This window comes from Nannospalax galili, unplaced genomic scaffold (assembly GCF_000622305.1).
Source record: "Nannospalax galili isolate Female #2095 unplaced genomic scaffold, S.galili_v1.0 scaffold4865, whole genome shotgun sequence".
Taxonomy (NCBI): Eukaryota; Metazoa; Chordata; class Mammalia; order Rodentia; family Spalacidae; genus Nannospalax; species Nannospalax galili.
This window is the reverse complement of record NW_008353223.1, coordinates 15715-33401: the sequence shown is the minus strand read 5'-3', so window position 1 is coordinate 33401 and position 17687 is coordinate 15715. Positions and strand designations below refer to the sequence as shown.

The following is a 17687-nucleotide window of genomic DNA, read 5'->3' as shown; positions in this document are numbered from 1 at the left end:
GTATATTTCTTTAAGGGTTCAAGGTTTTACACTTCTCAGACATTAGGCTTAGGTCCATATAAAATGTCATTTAGACAATTAATTCTCATTGATGATTTTGTTTCTAAGCAGAAAGTGCTACTCAGATATAAGACTTCAAATCTTGGTCTGCAGTACTCTAGTGTTCACCTGTAACTAAGGGAGATAACCCACTCTTGTTCTAAAATGATGGCTGCATTTGTTTTTGCCCCCTATCTAGAAGACTTTGAAAGGGAACTGACACTGATTCTAGCCACTCCAACAGCTATCAAAGTGCTTGAATACAAATCCTGAGTCCATCACTCTCGAGTCCAGTCTTGGAAGACAAAAGATAAATGAGGAGGAACCCAATAGAGGGATGCTTTGGGATACTCTCGTCAAGAAATCCCAACGGACTCTGGTATGTACAGTTGAAATTTGCCCTGTTCTGACATATTTCTGGTTCCCTATCTAAAGTTTGTAATGCTAACTACTCTTACCTTTACTTCCCCTTCACATCCCCTATTTACCAGTCAAGGACCTTCTTTTCTCCCTACAAATAAGACTTATGCAGTTTGGGAGTCTTTTAGATAGACCCACTGAAGGGGTACCCCAATTGCCTCACCCTCCGTCCCTGTTCAGCACGGAAGAAGCCAGAGCTGTTTGCATCCCCCATCCCTATTCATAATTTCTGTAACCTCTTCAGAGGATGGTGTGATAAGAATAAGAGGTAGGAATTGTCTAGGCAGTTAGGTCAAAAAGACTCCGAAGAAAAGTAGTCAGTTTCTTCGCTAAATGTCAAAATGTCCTTGGGCCTCTTAGCAGCATAAGCTTTTCCAAAGGCCAAAAATGTCAAAAGTATTTGAGAGCTCTTCTCTAATCCCTTAAAAGGATTTTAGAATTACCTCTTCAGAGGGGGAACTGCTAGAGTAGCAAAAAAACCCATTTAAAAAAAGAAAGAACGAGTACATGAAGTTGTCAGAAAAAAAGTGAGAGGAAGATATGGGAGGTGTTGGAGGGGAGGGAGTAGGCATGGATTTGATCAAAACACCTTATGTGCATGTATGAAATTCTCAATAAAGTTTTTTTTTTAAAGAAATAAAATTAATACTGAAAAAACCTTCACTGGAATATATCTCTACTAGAATGTGTTAGAGCGCCTTTTCTAATAATTGCTGTCAATCAAGCTTCTTTATTTACTAGGTTGAAAATAAGAATATATTATTATTCAGTCTTAACAGCTTTTATGGGTTTTCCTAATATTGATCTGTATTTTTATTACATGATGATTTGACCAAATACAGGAGATTGTTTCAGTTCTATTGTATTTGGTATGGCTTCATTTGTGACAGAATGCTGTGAATATATTTTTTTTCTGAGAATTCCATGTATGAGTACACTATATTTACATAATTTCCATCCTCTTTCTCTCCCTAACTTCCTCCACTTCCCTACCCATTCCCTTTTAAATTATTACCTCTTATTCTGTGATTATTATTATTATGCACACACCCACACACACCCAGACCCCATACACACTTACTAGTTTTGAAGTATGTACATGTGTTTAGGGCTGACCCCTTGGGATTAGATAGACTATCAAGGAACTCATTCCCAGGGAAAACTGATCTCACCTCCCTTAGTGGCCATTGATTGCCTATACCTAGCTCTTCTATCTAAGAGTAGGCTTTATGAACTTTTCCCCCATCCATATTGAAATATGAGCTTCTGAAGAGGATAGATGGTCTTCTAAAAAGATCAGTGGGAGGGAATATTCTGTAGATATCTGTTAATTTCATTTTATCTATGGTAGAGTTAAATTATGAATTTTTGTTGATTATTAGTTTGGGTGCCATCCCTAGATATGAGAGTAAAGTATGGAAATCACCCGCTATTATCATATCATGATTTCACTGGCCTTTTATGTTTTATGAAATTGTCAACTCCAACATTTGGAGCATATATTTATAATTAATATATATTTCTGATCAATTGTACCCTTGATTAATACACAGTGGAATTCTTTATCTATTTTTGGTTTGAAGTCTACTTTATCAGATAGCAGAATAGCTCCACCAACATTTTATGGCATTCATTATTCACTTGATAGATTGTTTTCCATCTTTTGTCTCTTAGTGTGCATGTATCTCTTCCAGTGAGCCCTGTTTCTTGGAAACAACACATATTTGGATATACTTTTAAAAAATTTTTTGTATGAGTGTTTTGTATGCATGGATGCCTGGTACCCACAAAGGCCAGAAGAGAGTGTCAGATCCATAGAACTGGAATTACAGACACTCCTGGGCTGCTATGTGGGTGCTGGGGACCAAACCTGGACCCTCTGCAAGAGCAGCAAGTGCACTGAACCCCCTGAGCCACCTGTCCCATCCATGAATCTACTTTTTAAATCTACTCAGCCAGCCATCATCTCTTTCTTTGTCAATTGGGGCCAGTTATATTTAAGGTAAATACTGAGAGATTACTTGTTTAGTAATTTTTATGATTTTGTTGGTGGTTTTTCTGGTTGGTTTGGATAATTGTTGTTTGTTTGTTTTTGAAAATTCTCTCTTATCAGCGTCAGGATTTGCTGGATTACTGTGCTGTGCATGCTGGAATTTTTTTCTTAGGTCTTCTTTGTTCATCTATTCCTCTAATGAAATTTATTATTTATCATGATGTCTTGACTGAGAATTTTATCCCTCTATGTGTACAGTATTCTTTTAAATATCTTCTGCAATACTAGCTTGGCATTCATGATTTAGCTTGTGTTGCCTTGAAATGTCCTTGTTTCGTTGGTAACTTCAAAAGATAGCTTTGCTGGGGCTGGAGAGATGGCTCAGCGTTTAAGAGCACTGCTTGCTCTTCCAGAAAATCTGGGTTTGAATCCCAGCACCACATGGTGGCTGACAACCACCTGTAACTCCAGTTCCAGGGGGGATTCGAGACCCTCTTCTGTCTTCCATGGCCATTGCACCACATAGGTGCACCTACATGCATGCATGCATAACAACTCAAACACATATACAAATAAAATAAAAACAAGCATTTTTTTAAAAGGATAGCTTTGCTGACTAAGTCAGTCTTGCTGAAGATTATTTTCTTTCAGGTTTCTGATGAGGGATATGTTATTTTCACATTTCTGTATGATACTTGGAGCTGGCATTTTTCCTTTGCAGCTTTTACTATTATTTCTTTGTTTTTGTTTTTTGACATCTTGACAGAAATATGTGAGTGAAATTTTTTCTCTGGTCATGTTTATTTGGGATTCTAAATGCCTTGAGTTTGAACATCTACTTTTTTCTTCTAGATTTTACAAATTTTCTGCAACAAATTCATTGACTAAATTCTCTACACCTTTAGTGTCGTCTCAGTGTTTTCTTCTGTCTTGTGGATTCTTATTCTTGATATTTTGGTTGTATTCAAGAAACCTTGGATGTTGTAAGCATTCTCATTAATTGTTTCCATATTGATGTTCAATGTAGTGCCATGTCAGTCTTTTACTCTGTTCCTGATATTCTTTCTTCTGTTTAGTTGAGTCTGTTGGTGATACTTCCCCATGTGGTTTTTATTTGATTCATTGAGTTTTTTTTGTTTCCAACATGGTATTTCTCTGCTGAGTTTTTCTTCTATGTTGCTGACAGTTTCACTTATATTACTGATGTTTCTCATCCTTTGATGACCTTTTCCTATATATTGCTAACAGTTGCGTTTAGTTTCCTTCTCTGTGTCACCAGTCTTTTTCGTTCTTTCTTACTGTCCTTTCACTTCCTTTGTGAATTTCTGAGGTTCTTCCCCTCTTGATTTCTTTTGGATACAGTCTATTTTTTTCATTCTGACATTTTTCTTCATAGGCTCACGCAAAGGTAACTTCTAGTACACTATCTTAACCAAATGTTCCTCCTGTGAGGTTTTATGTTGTTTATACTGTGCTTTAAAAAGTTTTCTTCTATGACGTTGTAGAAAATGTTTTACATATTTTATTGTATGTTTTATTGATTTTTAAGAACCCTCATTCTACAGACCAAATTAATGTTAAAAACATAATATAAGATCCTGAGGTGTATCCTGGTAAATTAGTCAAGAGTGAATGTGTGCTTTCATAATGATGAAATAATTTATTTTGCATTATCTATTTCATGGTAATACAGACTATTCTTATGTAAACAGTTGTTATCCCTCCCATTGCTGGCAGTGAGACAAAAGTTTTGGGAAAAATCAGCCCCTAATGAAGGATACCTAAGAATAGATACATGGTAGTGACTCACACTTTTCACTCTCTTGAAATACAGTCTTTTTAATTTTGCACACAACACATTTTTGGAAAAACTGAATGTAGGGACAGAGAGACAGTTCAGCAGTTAATAATGCTTAGTACTCTTGCACAGGACTAAGCTTTGATTCTCAGAACACACATTGGGTGGCTCACAACAGCTATAATTCCCCTTGTAGAGGATTCAACCCCCTCGTCTGGCCTCCAAATCAACCAGACACATGCATGTGCACACATAGACATATACACATATAAAATTTAAAAATTAAAAAATGCATTTCAGAGCTAAAGCATGAAAACCTACGGTGGAATTAAGATAAATCGGGCTAATGAAAATCAATTACATGGATCTTGAAATGGTCTCCATGGGATCATGTGAATACAATAAGAATACAGAAGAACAAAATAGTCAAGGAAATAGGTATAAGTGTGGCATACGTTATACCCTACAATTGCACCAAAATTTTAGACTTGAGTCATAAATATGATAAATATATTTTGGAAAATATGAAATAGATTTTAGGGACCGATGTTCCTGATGAATGAAACCGAAATGTCTGGATGAAATTTTAAAATAATTCTTAATAGACAGAAATAAATCACTGTACCTCTTAAGAAAAGACAGGAACTACAGAATAAGCCTATGACTTTTATTGTTTTTATTCAGAACTGCATGTTAAAAAAATGCTCCTTTTCTTCCTCCTCCTACTTGGGCAGACAGCTATGTGCAAATGCCCCTGTCCTTACCACTGCCCCTGCCCCTGCCCCTGCCTTTAACCCTTCCTCCTCCTCTTCATCCTCCTTCTCTTCCTGCCTTTCTTTTCTCTGCCTCTTTAATCTCCCTTCTTTCTTCTACTCTCTCCCCTCTCTCTCTTCCCCCCCTTTCTTCTCTGCCATCTTTCTGTTGGAGAGGATGGGGATGGGATCTTGTGTGAAATGGTAGCTACCACCTCCAGGATGAGCTCTGGATGCTTCAGAAAGTGTCTGTCTGTCTGCCTGTCGTTAGCTTCATGCTGTCTTGTATCTATGTGGCGATAAATGGCATTAATGGCAAGTATCATTTGTATTGGTGTTTCTGGTTCGTTGCTCTATTTCCAGTATCTAGAACAGATTTAATTGTAAAAGTGAAAGAAATGGCTGAAACTGAGACATTTACATTACAAATGTAAATTTGTAACAAGATTTACCAGCTGCTTGTTTACCTAACACCAATCTAAACATTGTACATGATTAATTCATTGTGAACTATGGCCTGAGGAAAAGGATGACATAGGGCTTACAATAGGATGAAACCTGGAGGGACAGGAAGTATTTCCCTAAGGAAATGTCATTTACAATACTGTGCAGGGGCACTTGAATCCACCCTCTTGATAGATTTCAGCTGTACAACACAAAGCTGTCAGCTAGCCACAGTGTTGTAAAGAGAATCTCTAGGACTTATTAATCTTCTGCAGTTGAAACGCTCTGCCTTTGGCAAGCAATCCTTATCCTCCTCCTAAACTCTTGCACTACTCTCTGATTCTATGAAATTTCTATTTGGAATCCCTCACATAAATACTAATGTGAAGAATTTGTCCTGTAAAGGACTTATTTTTGTATCAATATTCACAGCAGTCAAGATGGAGAAACAACATACATGGCCATGAATGGATGATGTCTTAGTTTGTTCTTCATTGCTGTGACAAAGCACTCTGACCAGTACCAACTTGGGGAGGAAAGGGTTCATTTGTCTTACATCTCCCAGGTCACACGCAGTTCATCAGGGAGCCCAAGGTAGGAACTCAGGGCAGGAACTTGGAGGCAGGAGCTGGAGCACAGGCCATGGAGGAATGCTGCTTACAGGCTTGCTCCCTTGGCCCCTGCTCAGCCTGCTTTCTTATGCAACACAGGCCCACCTGCCCAGGGGTGGCACCACCCACAGTGGGCTGGGCCCTCCCACATCACTCATCAAGAAGATGCCCTTCAGACATGGACACAGGCCAGTCCAATAGAGGCAATTCCCCGATTGAGGCTCCCTCAACCCAGGTGTGTCAAGTTGACACTAAAGCTATCCAGCACAGATGTATTGGCAAAGAAAATATAATATATATGTAATATGATGCAGCCTTAGGGAGTGAAACCCTATAATATGTTGTCAACATGAGTGAACCTTGATGTTATGCTAGAAATGTAAGCTAGACAGAAAAGGACACAGATTGTAATGACCCCCACAGGTAAGAGGATACTTTAAAGAGAGGCACTTGTGCTATCAGATTTTGGCTATCAGACTATTCAAACAATGAGCCACACATAATTAATGTTTTTCCCAGGAATCCCATACTCAGGGAAAGGGAAGACTGAAACCCTGGTGGCAGCCAGAGAAGCGTCTGGCTACTCAGGATGAGACTGCACAGTTTGACAACATATCAGACCACTCTCCAGAAGAAACCAGAAGGAGATAGTGATATGTCAACAGTGGACTGGGACCATCTTCACCTGCTTAATTATGCATAGCTCTAGCTCTCTAAGTCTAAACTTCATGTAACTACCATGAAGATGGACTTGAGGGTTACTGTGCTTCTTTCTTTGTTCCTCTTTTTACTGTGACCACAATCAATAAATCTTTCTTCACTTTTCACTATTGTCTCTTAATTTGAGGGGTCTCGGGGCTGTCAGCCCAGACTTTTACTCTAAAATCACTGGTAAACCATATTATATGGATCCACTCCTATGACATATTTGAATATGCAACGTCATAGAGACATAAAGTAGACTAGGATTTTTAATGGACTCTGAGGAAGAGGAAACAGGAAATTACTGAGTAATGGACACAGATATCAGTTTGGGATAAAGAAAAAGGTGTTGGAAATGAAAACATGGTGATCAATGCACACCGTGAATGCACTTATGTGCTTCTGAATTTTAAACTTCACAAATGTTAGCATGAGTAGGACACCGTGATAAATTAAGTGACTAGAAGGAAATCAATCCTACTAGATTTAGTGCCCTGGGCATCATGGTGATCATAAAGCACAAATTTCACAAAAAGATCTGTGCTAAAATCATGCTCTGAGATGAATAGGTGAAGGAATAATGACAAACAAAGAAAGTTCTAAGTTTTTTTATACAAGTGAGGACTTATGATGGTGACCAGATTATAATATAGGAAAGAAGGAAGGTGCTTTAAATTTCCAATTATTTACACTTAGTATTTTAAAGTGGTACTAGAAAATGCTTTTAGGGCTAAGATGTTTTTAGGGCTAACTTGTTGGGGTCTTTGAATCTGGGGAAAGGTAAAGAGAGAAAATTTATGATTCATAGCATAAGAGCCCTGAGATGGATGATAGGAAGGGTGAAAAATTATCCTTAAACATGAAGAGTGATATTTCTGCCATTAAGGCAGGGGACGTAAACACCACATGTGGATGCAGGTGCTTTTATGTGTGTTGAGAAAGTCAAAGATTATTTAAAGGAAAACCCAACACAGTAGATAGATGGACATAAAAGTGAGAAATGATCATCATCTAAAATATGCTAAGATGTTTTTAAGAAAAAAAATCATAGCACGGCTCATGAAATTCTAGAGAGGCTTGAGTTTGGCATATATGGTAGATGACTGTATCCTTCAAATGTTATTTTCAGAAAGATCAGTCTTTGTGAACTAAGGTATCTTGACTATAATCTTCCTTATTTGAATTATATGTAATTATATGCATGAATAATTACATACATCTTAAAATTATACATTTTAAATTATTATGTATTATTATGCATAGGAACACATTCGTAACTATATGTTTCATCATTTGTGATCACAAAATTGCTGACAGTTCTAGGCAGCTATTACGGAACACTTTTTGCACCCTGGGTGTGCTCCCGTTCTCTACTCTCATCAAGTTATTTCTTTCTCTTCTTCTCTCCAATTTCTACAAAATGAGACCCCTTCTTCAGCCCTTACTCAAGTTCTACCTCTTTTTCAGTAGGCTTTAGTCACTACCATAGTCTTTACAGATTGCTCTTTTCTCTATATTGCAGTTTATCAGAGAATATATATACTTCCACAGCTTAAGCAGTTATGGGAATGGGTCAGAGAAGGAAGACCCGCTACAATAATCATTATAGTGGGATAAAAGGCAGTATAGTGGGATAAAAGGCACTGATATTCAGTGCTGCAGCAAGCCAAGATTAATGCTGACACTGTGGGAATCACAACCTGTAATAACATTTAATTTGATAGAATCTTCACTTTTCTCACAGATTATGCTTATAAACTACCATTAGAAATAAAAAAGGCAGGCCTGAATTTAAGGCAATCTGCATAAGTGCAACCAAAATCAGAAGTATGGGAATCAGAGATGAGAAAGAGCAAAAAAAGGAATGAATTAAACAAATTTTTATTATCTCTGAAGACTATCATATAGACACAGAATTAACAAGTTTAGAGAGGCAAGTGACATGCAAACCTCAGAGGAGTAATGTATTCTAGATAAAAAGTCTTAAAAAACAGTTATGAAGATGGATACAGACTAAAATGATAATATTTTATGCTTTAAAATTATCAACTCTTTGTTATATAACATTGAGTATGATTAATTATAATACTAAGTGAAGTCACTCAATCTCAGAAAGCAAAGAACTTCATGCTTTCCTTCATATGCACTTCCTAGATCATAATGTATACATATACCTACATAAACAAATGAGTGTATGGGTATACTATAAGATTTAGAATCAAGAACAAGAAATGATAATTTGAAAAGAGAAGGAGCATAGATTTGGTTTTTTTTTTCCATTATGAATGTGTGTACTTAACTTTCGGTGTACTGAAGAATCAGGACTCATTTCCATATTCCAGAAGAGTCCTAGTAAGTGCTATCTCTTTCAGGCAGTGATTCGGAGAGTTGGGCTCCCTTTATGATTTCATAGACAAGTGGGAACTGGACAGAACTAGACTGATTTGCTGGATATGCTGAATGAGATAATACTATTTTGTTCTTAGTAATTACGTTTTATTGTTATAAATTTTCTCTTTTTTCTTTTGATTGATTTATTTTTATTTTATGTATATGAGTATTTTGCCTGTATGTGTGTAACTGCATCTGTGTCATGCAATACCTATGGAGACCAGAAGAGGGTGTCGGATCTCCTGGAACTGGAGTAATGGATAGTTGTAAGCCACCATGTGGGTACTGGGAGTTGAACCCCAGTTCTCTGCAAGAGCAGCAGCCATTGCTCTTAAACACTGAGCCATCTCTCCAGCCCCACATTTTCTAATTTTCCAATAAAACTTTAAAAAAATTCAACTCTTAATTCTTTTAAATATTTTATTATTTTTATGTTATGTGTATGCGTGTATTGCCTGCATGTAGGTAAGTGCACCCATGTCATGCAATGCCTGCAGAGGACAGAAGAGGCTTTCAGATCCCCTGGAACTGGAGTTACAGACAGTTGTTAGCTGCCATGTAGGTGCGGGTATTTGAACCCGGGTCTTCTGCAAGAACAACCAGTGTTCTTAACCATGGAGCCATCTCTCCAGCCCCTCAACTCTTTATTGTTAAAACCATCTTCGTTATCAATGACGTTATCACTTTGAACTATCATATAATATCATATTCTTTCTTATATGTATGAGAACACATACTGAACAATGAGTTCTGCACTGAAGAAGAGGATTTATTTTACACCTGTCTTTTATATCTTTGTCCACAGTCATGGGTTTTTTTGTAAATCAAAGGTGTTGCTTTTGATGAACAGGGCATGAAACTATCTTCAGTTAGTGCAAGGAAATGTCAAAAGAATGTATATTTCCAGATAACTGACATTATATTTAAAATATACTATTACAAAAAATGTAAGATATTGGATGTTAATTGACTTGATTTAATCATTCCACATTATACAAAAATTGCACATTAATTTATAGGTAAAACAATTATGAATTGTTATTGTAAACAATACCAAAATAAAAAAATAATAAAAGGTAACAAAACCGATAATGGGAGTGAAATATGCATTTACTGATTCCACGAATAGACTATCTGATCTTTAGTTTGTGAGGATGGGACAGTGAATCAAATAGACAAAAACCATTTTGTAAAAATAGTCTTAGACATTTTATTGTTGTTGCCCATATATATTACTCTTATACTTTTGGAAGTTAGATTGTTCTGCTTTGTGTAGGCATGAAGGACCTTGCATTAGGTGATGAAGCTAAATTCACACAAACTGCAGGTAAGGAGGATGAAAAACATTACTCCCGCTATCCTGTATGGGTTTTGTCTTGACACTGCTCATAATGCCAATGCTATAACCTATGATAAAATTTGTTCTTTTTTTTTCTTTCAGTACTTTACATGTGCATGTACATTTTTCTGTTTGTAAAAAATGGGCTCATAATGAGTATACTATTTTGTAAAATGTTCTGTCATTTTAAAATGAGGTTTTACAAATGCATGGAATTATTATTTAGATATTTTAAAGTTAAATATAAGTTCAGCAAGGAAATATTGAAGGTTATTTAATCTGATTTCAGATAAGGGAGATTTCCACTCAGATACCTAAAAAAAAAAATTAAAATTTTGACTTAATATCTGAAGAACTGAAATGCAATTGCAGTAAGTACTTACACAGAAACTTAATAAATACTTGGAAATCAGTAAAACAACAACAAAAGATCCCTGCATATATATAATAATTAACCGAATAGCTTTATTTATAAGGAAACTTTAGTAATCAAAATATATTTAAATCTATATATAAACAGGCTAAGAACATGCAGAAAGTTTTGATAGATGCATACAACTACCAATGTGAAATGAATACTTGTCTTTTACAGTAATAAAAAGTGAATAATAAAATAATCAGTACACTGTTCACTTAAATTACTAAAAGTTGTTGGTAAATGATTATATTCAATATTTCTGACAGTAGAGAAGAGTGTTCTGCCATACCCCAGGGGTAGGAATGTAAATATACATAGTCCAACACTGATCAAAACAGTTTTGACTCAGTCATTATCTTTATAGAAACGGAATATTTAGCCTAGAGGCTGAAGCACTAGATTCTTGACTTTGAGATCAGTCTGAGCAATGCAGTGAGACCCCTTTAGACAAAGTGGAGAGAGAGGAGAAGAGAGAAGAAAGGAGGAGAAGAAAGGAAGAGAGAGAAAGAAAGGAAGGAAGAAGGATGGAAGGAGAAGGAAAAGGAAAATTCAGAGGCTAGATCTATTTCCATAGTTTTAAAAGGGCCTGTTGTCAGGGGGCGGGGCCCCTCCCTGCTCAGGAGGAGCAGATGCAATGAGGAACTGCCTGCCTCCTCTGTGACGTTTGAGACTGTGCCAGAGTGACCTGGTGAATCTGGGTCCTAGGAAACACTGGCAGACTGCACCGATGCCATGGCAGGGAAGCCTCTGTAAGAGTCTCTTTTAGAGGCTCTAAGAGGTTTCATCTATGGGGCTTTTAATCAGCAGGGTTGAGAGATGCAGTGATCCTGTTGGAGTAAATCTACATCGGTCAGAAGCTGTGGCGGGCCCCAGTCACACGTCTCACACCCACAAGCGCAAGCGAAAGTCTAACAGCTACAGCTCTGAGGACGAGGAAGAAAACCGAGAGCAACGTCTCAGCACAATCCACGCGAAAAAAGTTAAGATTCGGTCTAAATATGCCTACCAAACTCTATTTTTGAATGGGAAAGACAGTGACATTGAAGTTCGTGCTCTGGGGAAAACATGGTACTTACACAAAGTATTTTTATTTCAGTCGGGCTACTTTGCCAATATGCTCAAAGGTTCTTGGAAAGAATCACACAAAGATATTATAGAACTGGAGATTGATGACGAGAATATAGATGTCAGGTCCTTGAATTTTGTACTTGGTTCACTATACAGGGATGAGGACTTGCTGATAAAGCCATTTCAAGTTCCCGGTGTTTTGGCAACAGCATGCCTGCTTCAGGTGGAGAACTTAATTCAGCAATGTAAAGAGACCATGAAGGAATCCATTAACGTGAAAACTGTGTGTGTATATTATGCTGCTGCAGAATCATATGGATTAGATGCTGCAAAGGCAGAATGTTTCCAATGGCTTCTTCAAAATTTGATGACACACCCAAGTGTTGAACTTTACAAAGAAATTGATACAGAGCTCATGCATCTACTCATATCGTCTTCTAATTTACTAGTGATGCAAAAGGAAGTCGATATATATACCACACTTAAAGGGTGGATGTTCCTTCGTCTTAATCCACATTGGAATGGTTCAATGAAACAGCTTTTAGTAAATGCAAACAGCTGGTTTTCCAAGCACATGGAATGTATCAACAACATCACTTTTCTTGAAAGAGAAGAAGGAATAACATTTCAGCCAGTGTTTAAAAAATTGAGGTTTCAGCATATCATCTGTGACCTGGCCTCCACCACAGTTCTTGAACAAGATCGTCTAATACCTTCAGAATGGTTATCGCCAGTTTACAAACAACAGTGGCTGACTTTGCTTAAGTCACTACAACACAGGGAAATTGGGCCTCGAGTCATCAATGAAAGAGAAATTGAAGGATATAGCATGAGGTGTGGTAAAAGGGTCATCAAAGATGGTAAACGCTCCTGGAAGTGGTCAGGGTGCAAATTTGGCTTTCCCTTAAATGTCATTTTTACCAGCCATTATATAATTTTCAAGCAAAATAGTAAGCAGTGTGATGATTCTGCCTGTTTACACCATATACGAAATGTAGTGTTCAGAATAAAATTGGTATGTTTTGCTTCCAAAGGAAAAATAGCATTCAGCAAAACAACTGGCTATAAAATCATTGCCTTTGAGGATGATGAGGAGAAAATTGTAATGAAGTTGGATAGCACAGTTTTAAACTTCCCATTATATATATTCTGCAATTTCCTGTTTTATCACTAGAAAATACAGGAAACTGATAACCCTGTCAGAGTACATAAGCATTTTGAAAATGTTGAATGACTCATTTAATTTAAGGGCTGTGTTGTAAACACAATTAAGATGATCAACAAAAAAATAATCTTACAAGTATATTAAACTCATGAATGCTTTTCACCTTCACTTATTTCCATGTATATCAGAAGAAAATGTTTACTTCCAACAAAATGTTTGAAAACCAAATGGTAAAAGATGCTAGATTCTTATCAATTTCATTTACTATCAACAACCAGGATCCAAATGGAAATAAGAGTCTATATTCATGAAGAAGAAAACTCTAAATTAGCTTATTAGGCAAGTTGGATCCCAACTAAGGGTGAGACAAAATAAAAAATTCTCTCTGTTCCTGAAACTGTTGTGCAAATGTGGTTTTAATTGTAGCAGTATTGTTAAGAGGTTAATCACTGGAAAAATTTGAGATTATTTATCCATTTAATGTATGCTTTCAAATAAAAAATGCCAAGCTTTATATCATATAGGGCCTGATTTATCGATATTTTAGAACTGCTTTGCAAGGTCATTTTTATGTGTTTGGGATAAGTGTAGTATTGTTTATCTCTAAATATATATACGTACACGGATATCTATTTTATCATTAACTATTATATCACGTATAAAAGAAAGTGAATAGTGCATATGCATATATAAGCATGTATATTTATATAACTGTAAAGATAAAATCAAAACGTCCTGAAATGGTTAGACAAACCAGGAACTGAAAATAAACCTCCACAATAGTAATTTTTCTGTCTTTAAGATATGAGTTATTACAAAGTATTGCATTGACTCTCTGTATCTTAGTTTCTTTTGCTGTTGCTGTGATAAAATACCCTGATGAAATCAGTTTAAGGGAGAAAGTTTCCTTCATCTCGCAGTTCAAGGGTACAGCTTATCACGACAGGGAAGACAAGATAGGAGTTTGCAACAGCTGGTTACATCACCTCCACAGAAAGTGATGAATGTTATACTGTTGCTCAGCTCACTTTCTCCCTTTTATACCATCCAGGATCCCAGTTAGGTAATGGTGTCAACCCACAGTGGGAAGGTCTTCATATTCAATCAACCTAATCAAGATAATCCTCCATAGGCATGCCCAGACAACTGGGATCCCCCATGAGTCTAGATGTTGTCAAGTTGAGGCCCACCATAACTCTAGCCTTTATCAGCTTGACACCCAAATGCATCAATTTTAAGCCATCACCTTTCATTCCTTGTCCCCATAGGCTCAGGACTATATTACATAAAATACATTTAGTTAAGCTTTGAAAGTCCACATAATTCCCTCAGACTCCTCCCAGGTCAATCCCGCCACAGCCTCCTCCCAACTTCATGCCCTCTTTATATATAACCTACTTAATCCAATTTGTTGTCTGCATGCACATGGGTATAGGGCTGTTTACTGTAAAATGGGCAACTTGCCAGGGGCATTACCCCTGAAGAAAATTTGTCTCCCTCAGCAGCTTTCAACTTCTTTAGCTTATTGACTAGGAGTGGGTCCTTATGAGCACCCCCACCTACACTGGAATATTCATTAGGTAGATCTTGTGCAGACCTTTTTTATTCCTGGTGTTAAGAGTTGAGTACAATTGCCTGTCATGTCCAAAAGATATTGTTCTGTCATAGTATTCCCTGACTTCTGGCTCTTACAATGTTTTTGCTCCCTCTTCCATAATGTCCTCTCAGCCTTGGGGGAGGGGATGTGATACTGTGGAATTCTCATCCACAAACAGTTCCAACATTTTAAAAGTCCAAAACTTTTTTGTTGGAAGTATGGTCAGCCTTGGGGGAGGGGATGTGATACTGTGGAATTCTCATCCACAAACAGTTCCAACATTTTAAAAGTCCAAAACTTCTTTTTTGTAGGTATGGTCTCCCTATAGCTCCAACTGGCTTGAAACTTGCTATGTAGACCAGGCTGGCCTCAATCTCATAGAGATCCACCTGCCTCAGCATTCCCATGCTTAGCACTGAAAGTTCAAAGTTTCTTAATTGTGACCACCTATAAAATAAAAAGCAAGTTATATACTTCCAAAATATACTGGCACAGAGTAAGCATTCTTATTGCAAAAGGGAAGAGTAAACATTCTTATTGCAAAAGGGAAGAATTGGGGCATAGAAAGGAATAATTGGACCAAAGGAAGACCAAAATCCAACAGGGCAAGCATCAAATCCTGAAGTTCAATGTCCAGCATCAAAAGCGCATGATAAAATTTAGCTGGGCTCAAAATGCTTTAAGCAGCACTAACCTCTTCAGCTCTGGTACAATCTCTCTCTTGAGCCAGTTGCACTGTATGTATGCAGCTTTTCTCAGTAGACATCCCATGGTTCTGGCACCTCTAACATGCTGGAGTCTCCATTGAAACATAGGCTTCACCTTCGCAGGGTCATATAATTGTCTCTACAGACACGTTGCGTGGCCTCAGCCGGTCTCAAAATTGTGGAACAAAACTCCGTGAACCCTTCAATCTCTCATCTTTCACATCTATAAAATTAGTACCATGAGCATGACACTTTACAAGTTCTGCTGGAAAATCAGGATGTATCCTGCCTGTCTCAGACCACAGCTGTATTAGCTCCTGTGCATTGACCAAGGAATACACTTTGGAGGCAGTTGCTTTTGAAAAGCAGAGTAGTCTTTCAGCAAGGGCATTCATCCTTTTAGATCATCATAAGACAGAGCCTCCAAGGTTTTATGGTTTGCCCTCAAGACACTCTTCCTATTGTCCCAGTGCAATACAGGAGGTTTCTCTTTAGGGGTGCTATTCTTTTTAATAATTACATCTGCTTTATCAGCACTTAACTGATTGCTTGTTGTGTCTTGAAATTTTTTTCTGCCAAGCAAATTAGTCTGTTCTCTTTAAATTCAGCTTCACCCAGGTTTCCAGAACAGGGGGAGAATGAAGTCAGATTCTTGTCAAAACAATCACACAAATGATCTGTAGCCCAGTTCCTGATAGACTGCTTGTTACCCTCCACAACTCAATGAGCTGGGCCTTGACCCCTCACATGCCTGTCAGATTTCTTTTTTTCCAGGTTCCCAGTAGAATGACCCATTAATCTCTTCTTCCAGATGTTAAAGTCTATATAGCCCAAAGTACCAAATACTTTCATGCTGTAGCCACAAAATAGTTATAGGCCTAACAATCACATATCTAGGCTGATCACAGTGGTTTCACTTTTCAGTACCAATTTATGTCCTAGTTTCATTTCTTATTGCTGTGATGAAACATTGTGAGCAAGGGAACTTATAGAAGGAAGAGTTTATTTGAGCTTGTGGTTCCAGGTTCCAGAGGGATTAGAAACCATCATGGTGAGGACGCATGGTGTGGTGGCTGGAGCAGGAGCAGAAAGCTAGGTGCTTTCATCTTCAAGCAGGGACAGAAAGCAGAGAGTGACTAGAAATCCAGCAGGGCTTAAGAATTCTAAAAGCCTGTCCCCAGTAACACACTTCCTCCAGCAAGGCCACACCTAAAACCTTCCAAAACAGCACCACCAACAGGGAAAAAAATGTCCAAATAGGTGGAGCCTATCTATGGGGCTGTGGCCCAAACTCTCTCTGGGTTTCCTGCATGATCAGACAAACTATATAATATATTTTATGTGTATTTATTAACTTACAAAGGAATGAGTACCCAGTGCCTACCCCGCACTGCACCTCAGAGCCTTCTTATCAGACCGTGCCACCGGCCATGCCCATAATTCTCTCACGCCTCTGGGACCGGTGGTAGGCCCAGGTCCATTAAAAGTTGGTCCATTCTGTCTTTCAACTATTGCGTGCACGTCAGTCCCACGGCTTGCTGTTTCCCCATGGCTAGCAGCTTGTCCAACTTGGCTCAAGGCTTCACTCCCAAGGTGGCTCCCAGCTACACCCCCATGGTCCACACTCTGTGGCAGGCCCTGCCCATTGGAGGAACTAGCCAATTGGGAGACAGGGGGATATTCTCATTCAAATCACCATGCCTTAAGAAAGGAACTCAAGGGAGAAAGTGTTTATTTTTTGTTAACAGTTCAAGGATACAGTCGATCGTGTCAGGGAAATCATAACTGGGCTCCAACGGCAATAGGAGCTTGAAGTAGATGATCACATCATGTTCACAATCAGGAAGTGACACATGCTATGCCAGTCTTCAGCTTGCTTTCTTCATTTTATATAAACCAGGATCCAACCAGGGGATGACACCACTCACAGCTGGTAATTCTTCTACCTCAGTTAACATAGTTAAGGTAATACTCCACAGGCAGGCCCAGAGGCCCTTCTCAAAGGTGATTCTAGATTTTGACAGGCTGACAATTAACATTAAGCATCACATTTTATTTGCACTAATATTTTCTTATTTTCTCTGTTGGGTATAATCATTGAACACAGCTCTGGGTTTCAGAAAGATAATTTCTTTCAAGTATGTCATGAGTATTTTTACTCCCCCAAACACTCTCTTTTGTTGGCATTTTCCCTCTTGCTTCTCTCTTTGCTTCCATCTTTCTCTTTTCTGCATTCATCCCAC

The 17687-nt window shown here is 37.9% G+C and overlaps 1 protein-coding gene and 1 non-coding gene across 2 annotated transcripts; one reads left to right on the top strand and one right to left on the bottom strand.

Moving 5' to 3' along the window:
• Window positions 1-9854: 9854 nt before the first annotated feature.
• On the bottom strand, window positions 9855-9985 carry LOC115067225. The gene has a single exon (XR_003846653.1). It is a non-coding gene; the product is annotated as a small nucleolar RNA SNORA40 (small nucleolar RNA).
• A 1709-nt stretch (window positions 9986-11694) lies between these two features.
• Window positions 11695-13149, top strand: LOC103747924 (germ cell-less protein-like 2). Its single transcript, XM_008850468.1, has one exon. It carries the CDS (start codon window positions 11695-11697, stop codon window positions 13147-13149), a length of 1455 nt encoding a protein of 484 aa, XP_008848690.1.
• The last annotated feature ends 4538 nt before the right edge of the window (window positions 13150-17687 follow it).

Excerpts from the sequence above, each read along its gene's own strand:
- LOC103747924 (XM_008850468.1), top strand. The coding sequence starts at position 11,695 with ATGGGGCTTTTAATCAGCAGGGTTGAGAGATGCAGTGATCCTGTTGGA.